At 47.9% G+C, this 20,434-nt stretch overlaps 4 protein-coding genes across 4 annotated transcripts; 1 reads left to right on the top strand and 3 right to left on the bottom strand.

The window, feature by feature from the left end:
- Nucleotides 1-7,625: 7,625 nt before the first annotated feature.
- On the bottom strand, nt 7,626-8,357 carry N7487_006953 (metallo-beta-lactamase domain protein; the record flags this gene model as incomplete). Its single annotated transcript, XM_056874700.1, has 3 exons — nt 7,626-7,700; nt 7,827-7,905; nt 7,951-8,357. 3 exons carry the CDS (start codon nt 8,355-8,357, stop codon nt 7,626-7,628), a joined length of 561 nt encoding a protein of 186 aa, XP_056732420.1.
- Nucleotides 8,358-9,583: 1,226 nt separating this feature from the next.
- Nucleotides 9,584-15,035, top strand: tpcC (non-reducing polyketide synthase tpcC; the record flags this gene model as incomplete). Its single annotated transcript, XM_056874699.1, has 4 exons — nt 9,584-9,966; nt 10,014-12,382; nt 12,436-13,766; nt 13,815-15,035. 4 exons carry the CDS (start codon nt 9,584-9,586, stop codon nt 15,033-15,035), a joined length of 5,304 nt encoding a protein of 1,767 aa, XP_056732419.1.
- Nucleotides 15,036-15,577: 542 nt separating this feature from the next.
- N7487_006951 (Hsp20/alpha crystallin family protein) lies at nt 15,578-16,681 on the bottom strand (the record flags this gene model as incomplete). Its single annotated transcript, XM_056874698.1, has 1 exon — nt 15,578-16,681. The coding sequence occupies one exon, from the start codon at nt 16,679-16,681 to the stop codon at nt 15,578-15,580; it is 1,104 nt and encodes a 367-aa protein (XP_056732418.1).
- Nucleotides 16,682-18,329: 1,648 nt separating this feature from the next.
- On the bottom strand, nt 18,330-20,241 carry N7487_006950 (putative MFS aflatoxin efflux pump; the record flags this gene model as incomplete). Its single annotated transcript, XM_056874697.1, has 5 exons — nt 18,330-18,991; nt 19,045-19,225; nt 19,318-19,608; nt 19,666-19,926; nt 19,990-20,241. 5 exons carry the CDS (start codon nt 20,239-20,241, stop codon nt 18,330-18,332), a joined length of 1,647 nt encoding a protein of 548 aa, XP_056732417.1.
- Between the last annotated feature and the right edge of the window lie 193 nt (nt 20,242-20,434).

Raw genomic sequence — 20,434 nt, 5'->3', positions numbered from 1 at the left:
GGGCTAGTGAACTCCACGAGATCGGAGTGGATCGTTGACGGATGATGCCATCCTGCAGCGGATAGCCCCTATTGAACTCCGAGTTCGAAGAAACCCTACTTGAATTGCGTGAAAATACGATACATCCATTGGATTGTTCGCAAATAGGCTACGGTTTGTCATTCCCTATTCGTTGCTTGACAGGGGTGTTTGCATTTTCTTTCCCCTTAAAAGGTCTGGGCGTGTAGATCACCACAGAGGTCACAGAGTACTTTGTACTTCATGTCGAGTACTATGCATTTATGCATGCTGAAATTACCAGGTCTTTACAAACCGGAAAATCAATGGACCGTCATGATAACGGTACCATACAAAAATACATACATTGCTTAATCAGCTATGTCCGCCGAGATTGGAAAAGAGCGGATCTTGTCATTTTTAGTTAGAGAATTTACATATGTCAGATTTACCATACATTGTCGTACCCGTCTATTTCTGTCACTTCATCTTAACTTTATTTTTATTTTTTTCCAGTCGGTCCTCAATTCAAGAATAGCTATATGGGAATAGCTCTATGGAGTGACCATATTTCATACAAATATTCGGCAATTTTCCACATCATTGAGGTTGAGAATATTCACAATAGATCTCTGTCGCTATCAGAGCACTCTGCTTCATTATACACGGTCGCGTACTTCGACCCAGTGTTAATGGACCTCGCACAGGTACTCAGAAGTAAAGTTAACATATCTCCACAGGCTTTCCATCTAGTTGGGCGTATACCAGTGCTCTCATGGTAGTGAAGCACCACCGGGAGACATAGATCTCTACGGGATCAGAATGTGTTTGGTTGTGTTAGTAGTAAATAGGTGGTGGATTGTGTTTGTCGGAGCCATCTACGGGGGCCCCATAGCAGAGAGCCCTTAAGGGGGTCTTGGCGCTTGTAATCGGCGTCTTGTACTCCGTAACCTTGGAATCGCTATGTTGTATATTCTGGCCTTCCATTTATTGTATAGAGGACAAATTTGAGACAAGGAGTGACGATGGCGATATAAATATGTTGTTCAATGCTAAACAAGATCTAACTACGGAGGAGTAGAAGTCGAGATGTCGCGAAAGAAAAATGTCAATATTGCTGTTTTGATGTTGATATATGTGACAGAAATAGACGGATACGACAATGTATGGTAAATCTGACATATGTAAATTCTCTAACTAACTAAAATGACAAGATCCGCTCTTTTCCAATCTCGGCGGACATAGCTGATTAAGCAATGTATGTATTTTTGTATGGTACCGTTATCATGACGGTCCATTGATTTCCCGGTTTGTAAAGACCTGGTAATTTCAGCATGCATAAATGCATAGTACTTGACACACCCCCAGTTCTTGAAGCTATTCAAAGCTCTCAAGGACTGCCTTTCTTCCAACTGTTTCGCAGCTGCTTCGCAACCGCTTCGCAAATGATTCGCAAGTGATTCCAACTTACCTCACCTGTCTCCTCACTGATCTCGGCTCAAATCGTCGATTTATGCAGTTTCCGCAAAACAGCCTCTGTTCTCAGAGGTCATGTGACGAATCATGTGACCTACGTCCCTCATTCCAACCAACTCTCTGAAGTGTCCCTGCTTCTGCTTCGTCAGAGCTTTGGTGAGCCCATCTGCTGGCATCGCAGCAGTTGGTACCCAGTCCACATATACTCGACCTGCGCTAACTTCTTGCTTCATCCAGCATCGATTGATGTCAACATGCCGGAGCTTCGTATGCATCGCGGCCCCTTCCTTCGTCAATAAATCGACAGTTTGCTGGTTGTCACACATGATGGATAGTGGGTGATCTGGTTCGAAGCCTAGTGCATTAAGCACTCGTCGCCACCACTGTACGGTTTTTCCTGCCTCTGCTAAAGCTAGTAGTTCGGCCTCGGTAGTCGATGTGGTGACAGTCTTCTGCTTAGTGGCCTTCCAATCGATTGGGCCACCATATAACTTGCAGATATACCCTTCGGAGCTCTTTCGATCTTTATGGTCTCCGAACGACGCATCGCTTGCAAATTCAACTGATTTCGCCGCCATCGTCAGGGTCGTATCTCGATTTCTAGGTTGTTTGTTTGGTGTTCTGATGCCGTATTCAATGGCCCAAAAGCGTGTCTCATAGAGATACTGTATGATGCGATCGACTGCATCTATATGCTTTGGTCCTGGATTTGTAAGGAATTCAGCCACTTTGGAGGTTGCTTTTGCAGCATCTACCCGGGTAATGGTGGTGGCATACTGCGCAGATCCAACCTTGGCCTGGAAACCATGAATCTGTTGCGGTGATGCCACCCCATCATAGGGTACTAGAGGCTCAATGCTCAGTGGGGACCCTATTTTTCTCTCTGTGACGAGATTGTATTTGTGTGCCATGCTCTCGATGTAGCTATCTTGGCATAACCAGAGCTTCTTCTGCTCTCTATCACGTATAATACGTATATTCAAGAACCAGCTTGCATCCAGTTCTCGAAGCTCCCATTGCTTCTTTAGATTTTGATCTAGTAAAGCGGCTTCTTTAGCCTGTTTGGGGTGATTGACGATGATGATATCGTCCACGTAGAAAAAGACAATAATGCCTTTGGTTGTAAAGATGCATGGATCTTCTTCCACTGGGGTAAGGCCTAGTTTTACTAGCACCTTTGTAGCTTCTTGCTGCCAAAGCCTTGGTGACATGCGCAATCCGTAGAGGGCTCTATGCAGGAGCCAGCACTGATTTAGTGCTTCGAAGCCTGGTGGACACTTGGTATAAACCTCGCTTTCTAGCATTGAATTCAGGAATGCGGTAACCACATCTCTCTGAATCATATCTAGATCAAAGGCGGCAACTAGTGCGAATACTGCTCTCGCTGTTTTGACAGCTAGTGTAGCAGCTCTCTTTTCTTCAGTTGACATCCACTGTAGATCTCCTCTCACGCAGATTCTTGCTTTGAACTTCTCGAGCATACCATCTGCATCAAATTTGTATGTAAATACCCACTTCAATGGCAAGATCTGGGTGCTCTTTTTGTTCGGTAATGCAACCTGAGAGAAGGTCTCTTTAGCCTTTAAGGTCTCAATTTCAAACTCCGCAGCTGCCTTCAATTGCGTGGCAAAGGGATGGATTTTTAGCCGCTTCCAGTTCTCTGGTGGTGGAGGCATCTGATCTCTATGCAGTCTGTTTTGCATATTGAGCTTCTTCGTAATACCTGTTGTAAAGGCATATAGAAGGCTTGGTGGCTCGGCTAGCTGTTTCTCGTCTAGCGATAGATATGCAGTGTAGTCTGGATCTGCCTTTGGCTTCCGTATTCTGGGGCCTGAGATGATGTTAGATTCATCAATTGACGCAGAGATCTCTCTAGTAGGCCGATCTTCTGGCTCTGGAGTAGGCGTATACTGCATCTCTTGTTGCAATTGACGCTCTATCTCTGCTTCATCTTCATCATATTGATCTCCCTCTCCCCCTTCAGCTTCGATCGACTGTATGACATTGATCGGATCTGGCGAAGATAGCGAGGTAGGAGATCTCTCATGTGGCGTACTCTCAATCGTAGCAATCGACGATAGTGCTCTTTGTGGTGAGGCTCTCTGTGGTGACATAGGGGAAGCTCCCAGGGATCTGTTCTTGATCCCTTACCTCTATCATTGAGATATGTTCTACCACTGAAGCAGGGCCTGCCATTGAAGCCGGTGTTAAAGGTAAAACAGGTGTTTCCTTTAAAGGGGGGACCCTTGGTGTCTCCTCCCTACTATCTAGAGTTTGAGCTTGCTCCACAACTCTAGATTCCTGGATTTCTTCATTTACCGCCTCTGGTGCAGTACCTTGTTCTCGGTTTTCGACGTCATCATTGAGAGTTATGCGAGCAATTGACATCGGCATACGCATCTCTATGCTCAATTCTGACTGCGCTTCTTCCATTGAGAGCACTTGGGGCCAGTTCTTAGCGCTTAGTCCATTTGTCATAGTACTAATTGCATCTTCTTCTTGCGGTAAAGGCTTCGTTTTAGAGTACTGTCTCGATTCATCGAATACAGCATCTCTTACAACTTCAACTCTGCCTATGCCTGCTCGCCCTTTGTATGGAAACCAGATCTTGTATAGGCTCTTTGAAACATAGCCTACAAGATAGCCGATCTCTGCTCTCGGAGCCATCTTGTTAGATTGTACTCTCTTCAGAAGCCTTGAGTACGTTAAGCACCCATATAGCCTCATATTCGACAGGTTGACAATTTGATCTTTTAAGCCATCTGGAGCCGCATAGCGCATCAATTCCTTCCATGGTATGATCCACTTACCATCCATCTTTGTAGGGGTACGATTCATCATATATGCAGATGCATACATCGTCTCTGGCCATAGATTGTGGGGTAGGTTCGTACCATTGAGCAATGCTCTGCCGTTCCTTACTATCATGCCTCCAGATCTCTCTGCTGGTCCATTCATCTCTGGCAAGCCAGGTGGTGCATGCTCAATGGTACACCCTTCGTCTTCAATCATAGATTCAACCTCATTGCCGGCGCTTCTCTCATTATCATAATGAAATACCCTGATCTCGATTTTCAACCAGTTTCGGATCAATGCTAAGAATTTACGAACTGCCATCTGACACTCGCTCTTCTTTATATGGGTAAATACGAAGTGACACCTTATTCCATCGAGATAGAAGTGCGTCATCCATATATGACCGTTGTAGGCAGGCTGGTTTTGTACTAGATCGAAGTGTACTCTCCCTAATATACCATATGCCTGGCCTATCTTCCGGCGAGAGATTTGCCTAGGTGCATCTGCCAATTGACAAGCTTCACATACCTGCATTTCTTTGCCTGGGTTGCTTGCAATAGTGATTCCTTCAGTCATCTCTGCCAGTTTGACAATTCGCGCCTTGCCAATGTGGCCTAATCGACGATGCCAGAGCTCAATTGAAGCCTCAGATTTTGGCTCCTGATTGGATTTCTTAGTGGCAAACGTCATTTCAGGCTTCAAATCTGATGCCTTTTGGGTTATAAAACCCCTTGTCTGGGTGAGCCATGATAGCTTCTGATCGTGGTAGATCTTATAGATCTGACGATGGCCATCAATTGTCTCAATGCAGTTTGCTCTGAGATTCATTAATAGGCCCCCCTTCATCATCAATCCATGAGATATCAGATTACTATGGAAGTTTGGCGAGTACCTAGTTTGAAATAGGTTCATCTTAACGGCGCTTCCAGTGGTAGGGTTTACACCATAGATGACCACAGTGCCTATACCGGCCACCTTCGTCTCTGTATCTCCCACTTTGACGTTGCTCTGTACGCTTTTAAAGGTGCTAAACAAGCTCCGATTGTTGCATACGTGGATTTGAGCACCTGTATCAACTACCCATCTGTCTTCTGTAGGTGTAGTTGTGGCTTCAAAATCCTTGATTTTTGTTGACATAACGGTGTCAATTTTGACTGCGTTGGTTGTCAAGAAGCCAAAGGCTTCATCGTCGAGGGTTGTATTCGCTTGCTCTTTAGCAAGGGTCCCCCTTGGCCTTCTGCATATGCAGCTCGCTTCTTGTCGACAATTGCCTTCCATCTAGGATTAGCCTTCATGGCCTTCTCCCACTTCTGTTTCAATGCCGGTGAGGGCTGGTAATTAGCAGGCCTTCTATCTTCATAGATTTCCCAGCAGGCCCAAGGCATATGAACTCTCGATTTTACCCTGTCACATGGACATGGCCTTCTTTCTAGGCCATCATTCCTTGCCTCTATAGGCTTTGCTTCTTCATTGCCTTGCCATGTCGAGAAAGCAGCCTTTGAGATGCCTCTTTGCGCAGCCGGCCTGCCATGGGTAATCTTCCAGTGGGCTTTGTACCGAGTCATGATTTCGAAGAAAGGGATGTCCTGATTATCCTGTACTCTGAGAGCCCATGTTTCATAGAATCCAGGCGACATTATAGAGATTGCTTCAAGGAATTGATTCGTGGCATCCTCTGCTTCTGGCATCCTTGCCTTCTTACACGATTGGTAAAGCGATTCCCAGTTTAGAAGCCATTTCTCGATATCGGTGTTCCGATCTAGGCCTCTATCTAGGTTCCGCCACTGTTGACGGAGCTTAGTTTTGTATGTAGGATCGCTCTCTGGTGCAAATCGTTTGTGGAGATTGAGCATCAGCTCCAAAGGTGATGGTATATCAATGATAAAGGGCTGGTAGGGAGTATCAACTGACTGCCTAATTGCCACCGCCACTAGATCTAATGCCTGTAGTTTCGACTGATAGGCTCTGTTCTCTGCATCCCAATCTGCTTTTAGGGATAGCCTCACATTGAACCAGTGTTCTGGGTATTCTTTTATGGCATCTTTGACAGAGATGATCTCTTCAGGTGGTTCCAATTTAGGACGTTCTTCCTCCTTAAGAGACGGATTGCATTGATCCCATACTTTATATGCAACTGCAATTGCTTTAATATATGAGAGCCATGCATCCCATGATTCTGTATCCTTCAAAATGACGCGGGAGGAGGCCGCGGAGAGGCTTGACATAATATTCATTATTGTCGATTTTCGTCGATGAATCTGATCTTCTTCGAAGGAGATAGGGGTGCTTCGACGATTCAGGGGTTGACCGTTGTCAAAACCACTGTGAATCGGCGACAGCTAGGTAAAAGATGGTCTATATGTTGTAGACAGATCTTAATTGGAACGAAGCCGGGCTCATAACTGACAGAAATAGACGGATACGACAATGTATGGTAAATCTGACATATGTAAATTCTCTAACTAACTAAAATGACAAGATCCGCTCTTTTCCAATCTCGGCGGACATAGCTGATTAAGCAATGTATGTATTTTTGTATGGTACCGTTATCATGACGGTCCATTGATTTCCCGGTTTGTAAAGACCTGGTAATTTCAGCATGCATAAATGCATAGTACTTGACAATATGTTTAGTGAGCTATATACTCCGTAGATAAGAGCACTACCACTTTCTAAGTGAACCTCTGAACCTCTGTCATCTGAACTTATCTAAATAACGCGTTTTCTTGCGTTTTACAAACGTGATGTATAAATCGGACCAATTATTAAATACATATCAATTAAAATAATAAAACATTACCCCGATATAAGGGCTTTTGATTCCTGTCTTCCCTGACAGGGAAAGCGATGCCACGCATCTGCTGCGACAATGGGCACGTGTCTATCACTACGCCCATATTTGCATGTCTGCGATTTATGTCGCTACCTGCAGGTTGTACGGATACATAGGCCTCATTCTAAATTGGGTGCAAAGATGGACCTATAAGCTGACTGGCCTATGCACGTTCGCTATGGAGGTCAATTAACTTAATACTAATATAAGCAGAATAGGGAAGTATAACTAGAAAGGAAAGAAAAACAAAGAGCTTAGGGAGGCGAAGTGGGTGTATTTATACTTGAGCGGGTTATTTACATCACAATACATTCAATGTTTAATCTACTTAATAAGGGAGGTCAGGATACCTGTTATATATAGCCTCTTCCTTAGCTTCTCACCCTTACGAAGTGGGTCAATGCACTTTTCCAAGGTTACTTACTTACATTACCTATTACGTTAGACTACATAACATCACTTTTATAGTTTCTTAGGGCAGTAAGCTAGTGTCTAATCCTATCTAATAGAAATTATATGACAGTTACAGAATCACAGCGGGCCTCGGGATGCTATAGATGTCTTGAATATGACCCGAGTCTGTTGGGGAATCCTCAAGCTGCAGTCTATGGGATATTACCCATTTCGATTCCTGAATACAATGTGACCACCTCGGGATGATCCATATAGCTAGGCAAGAGCGAACCGAGTCTTACCCCCTTTCTCACTCGAAAAGCAACCTTACCATCTTCCGCCAGCTTCCTCGACACCTGTTCCATGATGGTTCTAATACCATTTTCCGCACCTCTTCGTCTACCCGCGGACTATGAATTATACTAATGAGCTCAGTAACACCAACACTAACTAACGGTCCCGTCGACCCCTTCTTCCGGATCCCCACCAGACCTCTGAGACACTGATTCTCACGCCGTGCGTTCTGCGTCAGCTCGGTCGTAATTTTACCATTTAGATCGGGAATTACGACACCGTGGGCGGGATATCCTGTCTTACGCCCTTGAGATTGCAGCCTTCGGGGTGTTTCCATGTAGAGACTTAGCTGTTCTACGGCGGTCGTGCCGTGCTCGAGGATATTGTGTCCCGTGAACATGGCATTTTTCCCCTCGAGAACAAAGCATATATGGCCGTGCGAGTGGTCCAGTCCATGAACTGTACGGATAGTTGCCCCCTCCACTTTGAAGATCTGGCCCTCTTTGATACGGAGTTGTCTGTGCTCCGGCGAGTGTTTGTAGATGCGATCGGCACGGTGTGGATACATCCCGATAATATCGGGTACCCACACGGTATGATCGCCATGTCAGTGTATCAAGAATACTTGGGACAATACAATCGACCGGTCCGATAGTGTCATGTCGATCAGATCTGCGCACTTGCAGTATCCCTGTGCGGTGTCGATGATGAGGCGGGATCGGCCTGTGCCAAGAACATAGGTATTTGTTCCTTGCAATGTGAACTAACAATTAGGATCGGAACTGCCGATGAACCAGAGTGGAGCGTACTTTTCCCAGATTTTCGCTAAGGACACGAAGGACCCGTGGACTGAGCTGTTCGACATCGAGCAATTTGGGTAGTCGTGACTGCCGTGTAGCGATATAGTCATCAAAAGTGCGCACATTTCGTGTTGGTTGATTAGTTGGTAGCCTCCTTCGCCCATTTTTGTTTCTATGATGACACAGTATGGAACGCACTGCCAGATGGCCGGACTGGAAGCCTAGAGGAATCCTTTGTATATCCCATCGGCAGATTCCGGCTTGCGAGCCTGGCTCACGCCGCAGTCCCATAATTAGACAGTTCCCATATGGGCTCAGCCAACCTCCGGTATGTACCCTTGGCTACTTACTCTCAGCTACTCTCAGCTACCACCAAAAATTCAGCTCACCAATGGTCTACTGGGTCCCACTTTAGGTGGTTAAAATATGGATGAAGAGTAACAAAACCTTATTATATGCAGTTAAATTAGTTAATATATAAGGGACAGATAAGTTTGGTGTTAGCTGAACTGATCTGACTTCTTGAGTACTACCTGACGCCAGGGGTACACCTGGAGGGCTGGGTAGAAGAATTATGTAATGAAAATCCCTGAATTACGATCACATGTGCCTTCATATAGCAGCTTTTGATATCAAAATCCGTTCATCACCACTTTTTTTGGGTGGGTTGACATGAACCTTTTTCGATGAATTATTTACATAAAATTCTATCTATACTGTATCAAATTGTATCACATCGTATATAGAGCGGTGTAGTGGCCACGTAGAGTGAAATCAGAAATTAAGGTTATTTGGGCTGACCCCTGGCGTCTATAGATCTGCGTATCGGACTATTTAAGTCTATTGAGTGGCGATCGATAGATTGATCACTAGCTACATAATCAGTTTAACTCATTATCTTTTATATTTAAATCTTTCCAGACACACTTGACTGCCTATCTACTTCTTGCCGTGCAATCCAACGTCATTACCACAAAGTACGGTTGACAAGAGCATGTCGACATCTTCCTCCTCCCCTTCTACAACCTCAGTTGACATGGGAGTATACACACCCCCAGCTGAGGCTGAGGAGCTCCCCAAATTCAAGGCCATCTACTTCAGCAACGAATTCCCCACAGACGACCTATCAATTCTTCTTCGTCGGCTACACAACCACAGCAAACAACGTAGTCATGCCGTCTTGGCTCGCTTTTTGAATGAAGCGACAAGGGTACTGCGGAATGAGGTCAGCCAGTTACGCACTGAGCTCGCTGAGCTTGTTCCTTCCTTCGAGTCCGTGACAGCCCTAGCGGGTGAGACGGAGCTACGTAAAGGAAGGCTTTCCCAGTCCATTAATGGAGTGTTGCTTTGTGTCCTACAGCTAGGGACGTACATTGGGTATATCACTATTTTCCTGGCTATTTTGGTGGTTGCTAACAACCTAGACACTGCGAACTATATCCAGAAGACCAGGCAAGTAGACCAAACACAGTACTGACTGGCCTTGGGGTGGGAATTCTCGTCTCGACAGCTGTTGCAGTCTCCACATCTTTGGATGACTTGGTCATCGCAGGTATTGAAGTCCTGCAGATCGCCTTTCGTCTTGGTGTGTTTGTGGGCGATGTTTCACAGAACCTAGAAGGAGTGGAGACAGCGCCCTCCGATTCATGGGCATATGTCGTGTACGGATTGACTGTGGATGAAGCCCAGAAAGAGCTGGATGACATTCAAGCGAAGGAAAACACCCCATCAGCCAGTAGGATATTTGTCAGTGCCGTTAGTGAGACCTCTGTCACTGTCAGCGGTCCCCCATCCAGACTCAAAGCCCTCTTTCGCAATTATGCCTCCTTTAGAGATCGCAAATTCGCGCAATTGCCGGTATATGGAGGGTTGTGCCATGCCCCTCATATCTACACCTCTCAAGATGCCCAGGCTGTGCTCCCATTTCCCTCTTTGTCCCCACGCTTCAAGCCAATCGTCCCTGTCATGTCTAGCAGCTCAGGCGAGCCATTTGTTGCCTCGACTGCTGCAGACCTGTTTGAGCAGGTAACCTCCGAGCTCATGACCAAGCAAATTAAATGGGATAATGTCACTCGGGGTGTGGTGGAGAAGGTGGAGAAGAGTTATGTGCGCGATGTGAACATCAAGGTGTTTCGTCATTCACTCGCCGCCCAACTGATATCGACTGCGTTGACTTCCACTATCACTGATCTGCCCGTCGAAACAGATGATCTCCTAGCATGGCTCACTACTGATATAAACCACGAGAAGTACGCACCCGGAAGCTCTATGCAGTCAAAGATCGCTATCGTCGGCATGTCGTGTCGTATGCCAGGCGGTGCAACCGACACAGACAAGTTCTGGGATCTTCTAGAGACTGGACTAGATGTTCATCGAAAGATCCCCGCTGATAGGTTTGATGTTGACACGCATCATGATATTACGGGAAAGAGGGTGAACACCACACACACGGCGTATGGATGTTTCATCGATGAACCGGGCTTGTTGGATGCGCCATTCTTTAATATGTCGCCCCGTGAGGCTGAACAAACGGATCCCATGCAGCGCTTGGCTATTGTTACGGCATACGAAGCCTTGGAGCGAGCAGGGTACGTAGCCAACCGCACGCCTGCTACCAATCTAAACCGTATTGGAACCTGGTATGGTCAGGCCAGTGACGACTATCGTGAGGTCAACACTGGCCAAGAGGTCAGCACTTACTACATCCCCGGTGGATGTCGTGCCTTTGGTCCCGGGCGGATTAACTACTTTTTCAAATTTGCTGGACCCAGCTTCAACTGTGATACGGCCTGCTCGTCCAGTTTGGCTGCTATCCAAGCGGCTTGTACTGCACTTTGGGCCGGTGACGTTGACATGGTCGTAGCAGGAGGTCTCAATGTGCTGACAAACTCTGATACCTTCTCTGGTCTCTGCAATGGCCATTTCCTGACAAAGACTCCCAACGCCTGCAAGACATGGGACTCCACAGCTGATGGGTACTGCCGTGCAGATGGTGTCGGGTCGATTGTGATGAAGCGACTCGATGATGCATTAGCAGATAACGATAATATTCTTGGGGTTATCCCAGCAGCAGCTACCAACCACTCTGCCAATGCTGTTTCTATCACGCACCCACACGCTGGCCACCAATCCGACCTGTACAAGCAGGTAATGGCGCGGGCAGGGATTGATCCACTTGATGTTAGCTACGTTGAATTCCACGGCACTGGTACTCAAGCCGGCGATAGAGAAGAGATGGAGTCCATCACAGATGTATTTGCCCCCTCAAAGGGTAAGAGGCGTACCTCCAATCAGCCACTCCATATTGGTGCTGTGAAGGCAAATGTCGGCCATGGAGAGGCTGCCGCCGGTGTGACCGCAATGATCAAGGTGCTGCTCATGCTGCAAAAGGGTGCGATTCCCCCCCATGTCGGAATCAAAACAGACATCAACCCTGGCTTCCCTAAGGATATGGACAAGCGCAACCTACACATTCCTTTCAATGCCACACAGTGGTCGCGCGCACCGGGCAAGAAGCGCATTGCGGTAGTCAACAACTTCAGTGCTGCTGGTGGTAACACTACCCTTGTACTAGAGGAAGGACCCGTGCGAGAGAAGGTAGGATCGGATCCTCGCCCTAGCCATGTGTTTACTATCTCTGCGAAGAGTAAAGTTTCACTCAAGGGAAACATTCAACGGTTGATCAGGTACTTGGAGAAGAACGGCGAGGTCACGATGGCTGATCTGGCGTACTCGCTTACAGCGAGACGCTGCCACCACAATCACCGCGTGGCAATCAGCGCAGCAGATGTCGGTAGTCTCAAGCAGCAGCTTGCCTCTAAGCTTGATGGGATTGATTCCATGAAGCCCATTCCCCCATCGGACCACCCCCAGTTGCCTTCGTCTTCACTGGTCAAGGAGCCGCCGAAAAATCGATGAATCTGCAGCTGTACCATCACTCGCCGTTCTTCCGTGCCCAGCTTGAATCTCTGGACCGTCTAGGTCAACAGCACGGCTTCCCATCGTTCATCCCTGCTATTGACGGGAGCTTCCCGAAAGACCACGCATGGTCCCCGGTTATTACACAAGTTGCTCATACCAGTGTGGAGATCGCGTTGGCCAAATATTTTGAGACCCTAGGCATTAAGCCAGAGGTCGTCGCTGGACATAGCCTAGGAGAGTATGCGGCGTTTGTCATTGCCGGTGTCCTCTCAGCTAGTGATGCGATTTTCCTGGTTGGTTCACGTGCCCAGATGCTCCAGTCACTTTGCACCGCTGGAACGCACAGGATGATGGCTGTGAAGGCATCAAAATCGGAGATTGCGGATGCTGTGAAGGAGCTCCCTTACGATCTTGCCTGTGTTAATGGGCCTAAAGAGACTGTTCTCTGCGGTACGACAGAGCAGATGGAAGCCGTGTCCACCCCTCTCAAGGAGAAAGGTTATAGAGTTATATTCCTTGACGTTCCATTTGCCTTCCACTCTACCCAGACAGATCCTATCTTAGATCTCTTCGAGGAGACCGCGAGAAAGAGCGTTGTTTTCCGTCCCCCCATGCTGCCTATTGTATCACCCTTACTTGGCAAGGTTGTTTTCGATGAGAAGTCGCTGAATGCCCAGTATCTACGCCAAGCGACGCGTGGAACAGTTGACTTCCTATCTGCTATGCAAAACGCGCAGGAGACATCGATCGTGGACAAGGATACAGTTTGGGCTGAGATTGGTCCTCATCCGGTTTGTGTTGCGTTTGTCAAGGCCAGTTTCGATCCTGCTCCTCTTACGGTGGGCTCTTTCCGTCGGGGTGAGGACAACTGGACGACACTCGCCCAGAGCTTGGGGCAGCTTCACACTGCTGGAGTTCAGGTACGATGGAGCGAGTTCCACAAACCGTTCGAGGGTTCTCTACGTCTCTTGGACCTGCCCACATACAGCTGGAACGAGAAGAAACACTGGATTCAGTACAGCGGCGATTGGGCCCTGACAAAAGGAAATACCTTCTACGATGCAGAAAAGGGAATCAATCGCCAAGCTGTTACCGCACAGGTGTCAAGCCTCAAGACTACGACTGTTCAGCAAATTATTGAGGAGAAGTTCGAGGGATCGACTGGCAAGGTCGTCATGCAGTCTGATCTGATGCAGCCCGACCTCCTAGCTGCTGCACATGGGCATAAAATGAACGACTGCGGTGTTATCACATCGGTGAGTATCTATCTAAGACTCTGTTTTGGTGTTGTACTAACTTGATAGTCCATTCATGGCGACATTGTCTATACATTGGGCAAATACCTATACAAGAAACTTATTCCCAGTGCAACAACTGTGGATATGAATATCACCGACTTGGAAGTCACGAAGGGACTTGTAGCTCAAAGGAACACCAAGGTGCCACAGTACTTCCGCGTTACAGCTACTACAGCCGATATCAACGCCGCTGGTGCCGACTTAATATGGCAGAATGTTGCCAACGACGGCACAGTCTCTGAGCCATTTGCCACCTGTCGTGTCGTCTACGGATCTGCTGACACATGGCTATCGTCGTGGAGTCCACTGGCCCACCTCGTGCAGGGCCGCATCGAGACCCTGGAACGTCTCGCAGCCGAAGGAATCGCCAACCGCTTCTCGCACAAGATGGCGTATACTCTCTTCAGTAGCAGCCTCGTGGATTACGCCGACAAATATCGTGGCATGCAGGCCGTCGTGATGAACGAGTTTGAAGCCTTCGCCGATGTCACCCTCAAAGACGTCCAGGGCGGAGGTGATTACGACGTACCCCCTTATTTCATCGACAGCGTCATCCATTTGGCTGGCTTCATCATGAACGTGTCTGATGCCAGCGACACCGCAAAAACATTCTGTGTGACCCCTGGATGGGATAGTATGCGCTTTGCTCGCCCTCTGGTCTCGGGGCAAAAGTACAGGTCCTATGTCAAGATGATCCCAACAGAGGCCGACCCATCTGTGTACCTTGGGGATGTCTATGTGTTCCAGGACGGTGTGATTATGGGAATGGTTGGAGGCATACAGTTCCGCCGCTACCCACGCATTCTGATGAACCGTTTCTTTGCTGCGCCGGACTCCTCGGTCGCCATGTCTTATGCTGCCGCTAGTTCTTCTAGTCCTGCTGTGCCCGCACCAGCCCCTGCTCCAGCTGTATCTCAACCTAAGCTTACAGTGCCCGACCCTGCCCCTGCACCAACTCAGGCGCCCACGCCAGCTGCCCCCGCTGCAGTTGACTCGGACAGCACATCTGGCAAAGCCTTTGTCCTGATTGCCAAAGAGGCCGGCCTCGACCTCTCTGATCTCGCTGATGACGCTGCATTTGCCAATATTGGAGTGGATAGTTTGATGAGTTTGGTGATTGCAGAGAAGTTCCGCGAGGAACTGGGCATTGTTGTTGCGGGAAGTTTCTTCTTAGAGTATCCCACAGTCGGTACTTTGAGGACATGGTTGGAAGAGTATTACAGTTAGATTTACGACTTTCCTACCTGTTTCTTTGTCTGGCGTTGACTGTGAGGCGGGTATTTTGGGACATCAATTCTTCAACAGTTGGGAGTAAGTGCGTATAGTTATTTAATTCAACAGGATCTGGATGTTAAATCCATGTTCATTTCGGTAGACATCCTTCCAACTCCATATTTCTATATAATGTTCTCATCGCTCTCGGTCGTGCGTTTTAGTTCGAAGTATAAGGAGTTACATCGGCTATGGATGTAAGCCCTTCTTCTCTCCATTCTAATGTTGGTAGTTGAACTCCCTATCATCTTACTTGATCCTCAAGCCACCCACCCATGCACAACGATTTCATAAGCAAAACTGTTCATGAATGAGAGATCCATATCAGGTCGTACGAGCGTCAAAAGCAGGTTGACTAAATGATCAACAGAACTCGAAGTACAGTTGATTTGAATGGTAAGACATCCCACGTAGACGCACAAGGAATTACAATATCATAGATTTAATATCCTATCTACCTAACTACCTCTTAGCCTTATGCGACCTCAAACTTGCAATTACTCAACTTCGACCTTCTTAACTTCAACATCATCTGGCTCCGTCTTCGGCACTTCAATAACAAGCACCCCATCCTCTAACTTGGCTGAAATTGAATCACCATCTACCTTGGGCGGATTCATCGGACTCCCTAACCGCACCTTCCGCTCAAACGCCCCAACCTTCCGCTCATCCAGCGCAATTTTCTTGACCAGGTCCTCAGAACCAGGTCGACGGATCACCCCCGTGATGCTGATTGCGACCGCCTTCGGATCCCAGTTGAGTTCAATATCTTCCTTCTTGGCGCCGGGAAGCGGCACATGAATCACGAATGCCTCAGGGGTGTTGAACACGTCAACCTCAGGCTTATATTTGTCTGATCCTGTGGTCGGAGATTTGTAGGGTACTTGTTGACTGGTTACCCAGGGGCCATGGGAGGCATGCGGCTCTTCAAACCCCCTTCGTCCGAAGCCTCCAAATGAATGGCCACCGAAATGTGGCTGGCCGAAGAATCCGTGCCCGCCCCATCCTCTATTCCCATGTCCGCCATGTGGACCACTTGGGAACGGGTGTGGCTGTTGGTGGAAGGAGGTCTTGTCCTTGTCGTCCTCTTCCCAAAGAGATGGATAGGGCTGTCTCAGCGGAGCTGCACCCAAATAGGTGTGTATCTTGTGGCCATCGGCTGGTCCAGGGTAAGGGTAGGGCTTGCGCGGGCAAAGCTTGGTCTTGTCGTCATCCCAGGGGGAAGGGTATGGCTTTCTACCCTCTGCGGGGCCAGAGTAGGCGTGGGGCTTGTGCCATGGAAGAGGGCCAGGATAGGTGTGCGATGGATGACCTTCTGCAGGGCCTCGGTATGGATATGACTTGCTAAAAGCGGAGCCATCTCCGGCTTCGTTGTTGGCTTCCTTTGCCTGGTCTTCGTCGCCGACCTGAGCCCATGGAGATGGGTAAGGATACCCTGGGCGGCCGACTTGACCGTTGCCTGAGTTCAAAGACCACCGGTTGGGATTAGGATGGGGGCCCTCACCACGAGGAGGGAAGAAAGGGTGAGATGGGGCCTCCTCGTCCATGTTGGCGGCAAAGTCCGAGGAGGGGAAGTTCTGGTTGAGAGCTCTGATGGACATACTTCAAGTTGAGATGCAGGTTTGGTTGGAGGGAGTTAATATAGTACGTATTGTAGTAAGTGAGACTGTAGTTTTTGGTGAGAGATGAGGGTGTACAACCATTCTGGTTATCTGCCTTTTATAGAGAGTAGTTTCAGGCAGCCAGGTTCGAAAACTTAATGTCGTACGGAGCACGGAGTATGTTGTGGGTATACAGCAATGGACTTTGTCATGGCGTGGTACGGGTGGATCTGTGGCGCCGCCAACTTTGGAACATTCCAGCCAATAAAATAAATTGTAGCAGGAAAGATCGCCCCACTGGATGGCTGGCGGACATCTTAACCCCCGAGCTCTTAACAGCTACATCCATATCTACCACGCTGTTGGGCTATTTAGCTTACTCGGACATTGTCCCACCCGAGCCGCGTTCGAACTGGCCCCTTTTCCACAAATACATGGGAAAATGGGGTTGACAATTTGCCTGATTGAGGAAGGAGTGTACCACACAGTCAAATCCCCTAGGAAATTTAAGCTGATGGGCCGAGCGGCAGTCTACCCCTACAACGCTCTGCTGATTCCAAGAAGCAATCCCTCTGACCGGCTTGGTTTCATTGGACCGTCACTGGAACGGCACGGCGCCAACCCACAACCATCAGTGCATTGCATATGTTGTATCGTGATAGATGGTAATCCCCGTGTATTACCGTGCATATATAATAATCTGTGAAAGATTTGAAGCTCTCTCGTACTTAACAGAAAGTGGCAGTATACAGTCCAATATGGAGCTTAAAGCGACAAGTAAAGCAAGACAAACTCTCACTTTACCTTCATTTCGACCTCTTTTGTGCCCCCTCCTCCAACTAGTTAAACCCCCATTTTACCTCTTTCCCATTTCTACTGCCCCCATCTTTATTCACCAACTTGGTTTGTACTACAACATGAAAACTAACGATGCCTTCCTGGCGAAAGACAGCGAGCCCCCTCCGAGCCCAACCCGAAAAAAACGCGACCGGGATCTAGAGCTCATGCAAAACACCACCTCCAGAGCCTTACCAAAACCGACCTAGCTTGTATCCCAGAGGATGAACACCAATACTCCAAGTCATGGGCTGACAGAAAGAAGCCACCAAGCGACTTAAAGCTGAAGACAACTAGGAACGAAAACTCTGAGCATACGACGAAGAAAGCCCAACTGACTTTGGCTCAAACTCAACTCAGAACAGCTGGATGTGGCGCCTGTCTGCATGCAGTACGAAGCTAGCACCGAAGACGATCAATGGGTGCCGGCACCAAGATGAACCAAACTGTCTGAGGAGGGCGTATACGTGGCATCAGTGTATAATCCAATGTTGATCCAGTATTGAGCGCAATAAAAAATTTACGTAGATTGGAATCCAGTCTCTCACGTCTTTCCAGATTCCAAAGTATGGTGATCCATCTTGTATATTTTCAGGAAGGATGTACATAAAAGGAGTAAGATCTTAACAGTTCAATCACTGAGAGTTACTTATATAAAGCGTAATAATGGATTTGGAATTGAATTAGAATGGTACAAAACCAACACAATAAATTGACCTATCTCAAGCTAAATTTAAGTTGTCAAACAAGAGAAAGGTTCCGCTGGTATACTCTAGTTGGCCCATGCCCCTGAGACACTCATCTCCCCTCCCTATCCCTTATTCTCGGCATCGGGCTTTGGCTGTCCCTTCTTGACACTCTTCCACTCCAGAGTAGCCGTACCCAGTACTGTCAAACATGAAATGATCATGCCGACCTGAAACACCTTCCGCAGGGCTTCATTGTAAGATTGAAGGACCATGTCGTGCAGATCCGTCGGCATAATATCCAGCAGTTCCGTGACACCCCCGGAGGTGACAAGATGGCGGTTGAACCCCGGCAACCCGGAAAGTCTCTTCACGAGCTGACTAGCCAGGATATTCTCCCCAACTGACACAAACACGGCTGCTCCAATCATCTGACCGAAAATCATCAGTGCTAGCCCGGATGGTACATCGGGCTTCGGAAGAACGGTCTGAGCAGCAAGGTTGGGGACTTGGAAACACAATCCCAGGCCCATCCCGTAGACGATCTGATAGCCGATCCACTTTCCCTCGCTTGTGTCTACCTGGAACGTAGAAAGGAGACCAGCTCCGACGGACATTATGCAGGATCCGGTGATCGCTAGTGGGGTATAGTATCCAATCTTGGAGTTTGTAATTCCACCACCGATTGAACCGACGACCATCGATATCATCATCGGTAGCAGGCGGATACCGGATTCCACGGCGGAACTGCCCTTGATGGATTGGAACCAGATTGGGAGGAAGTACACTGCGATTCAAGTCAGCAACAATCTATAATACTTGGTGATGGGGTGCGTGTACCAAAGATATAGTTTCCAGAGCCGACGCAGAGTGTCTGCCAAAAGCCTGAAATGATGCTTCGCTGTGAAAAGATGCGCAGCGGGAGTGTTGCTGTCTTTGGGAGGAAGACCTGGACAGCAACAAAAGATAGAAGCATGACGGCCATGAGAACCATGCAAGCCACAACATGACCGCTGCTCCACTACAAAATGTTAGCTGTGATCGAAAATCAAGGGCTTCAAGACTTACAGAATATCTCTGGCCTCCCCACTGAAGCGCCAATATTAGACAGACAACTCCAGCCACCAGAAGTGTAGTACCAAAGAAGTCCAGTTGTAGCAGCTTATCCCTCCAGGAGACTTTTGCTGTATCTTGCTTGGGGATCTTGAGGCAGAAAGTAATGAAAACAATGGCAGCGCCGCCAATTGGCAGGTTTATATAGAAGCACCATCTCCACGTGACGTTAGATGCAAAGGCGCCGCCAATCAAGGGTCCAACTACAGAGGCAATGCCGAAAAGGGCGCCGAAAAGGCCCTGTATTTGTGGACGTTTCTGGAGAGGCACGGAATGAATGATGCACATTATCTGAGAGCCCGTCTGTCAGCAATTAGCACAAATGGCAGGGTCATGGAGTTAAATTACAGTGCCAGTGAGGATACCAGCAGCGCCAACTCCACAGATCGCTCTTCCGATTATAAAGGCCACTGAATTCGGAGCCGCTCCACAGATAGCAGAGGCAACCTCAAACACTAGAATACTAGCAAGGAAGACGATTCTGACCGGAAAGAGCTTGTAGAGCTTGCCGAATAAAAGTTGGAATGCACAGCATGTCAACAAGTAGGCACTTCCGTACCAGCCAACGTCCTCGAAGGAGTTGAATTCATCGGTGATATTGGGTATGGCCTATTAATTTCTTATAACTTAGCGCTGCAATTAGGTCGGATTTGATGTATATGATACACATACCGTCGAGATAATTGTTCTGTCTAGCGCGACCAAGAACATGGCGACAAAGGCCGATACAATCAGACAGATAGCCTTAAGGGTTGACTGATTCTCGGGCGCACCCGGAGGACCTCGAGGGGATCTAGTTTTCACTGGTCCTTCATCTTTGACAGATGCATCGGCAGCCGTCTCCCTATGTTGTTTTATCAACTGGGCAGCGTCTAACGTAGCCAATTTTGTGGTCTCAGAGGTTGAAGTGCGTGATGGAGGCATGGCGATTGTTGTATTCATAGATCCACGAACCAAGACACGATCAGTGGGTTGCCAATATAGCCCAGACCAAAATGAATAAATTAGGAAATCTTCTATATTTAAAAGGACACGAGGGGGAAAACATGGTCGGTGATTTCGCGTTTGGAAGACGATCAATACAATGGTCGGCGATTAGAAAGTGCGAGGGTTAGCA

This window comes from Penicillium crustosum (genome assembly GCF_028827405.1).
Source record: "Penicillium crustosum strain IBT 35664 chromosome Unknown utg000002l_segment0_segment0, whole genome shotgun sequence".
NCBI classification, from domain to species: domain Eukaryota; kingdom Fungi; phylum Ascomycota; class Eurotiomycetes; order Eurotiales; family Aspergillaceae; genus Penicillium; species Penicillium crustosum.
The sequence above is the reverse complement of the archived record's forward strand: the minus strand, read 5'-3'. Positions and strand labels throughout refer to the sequence as shown.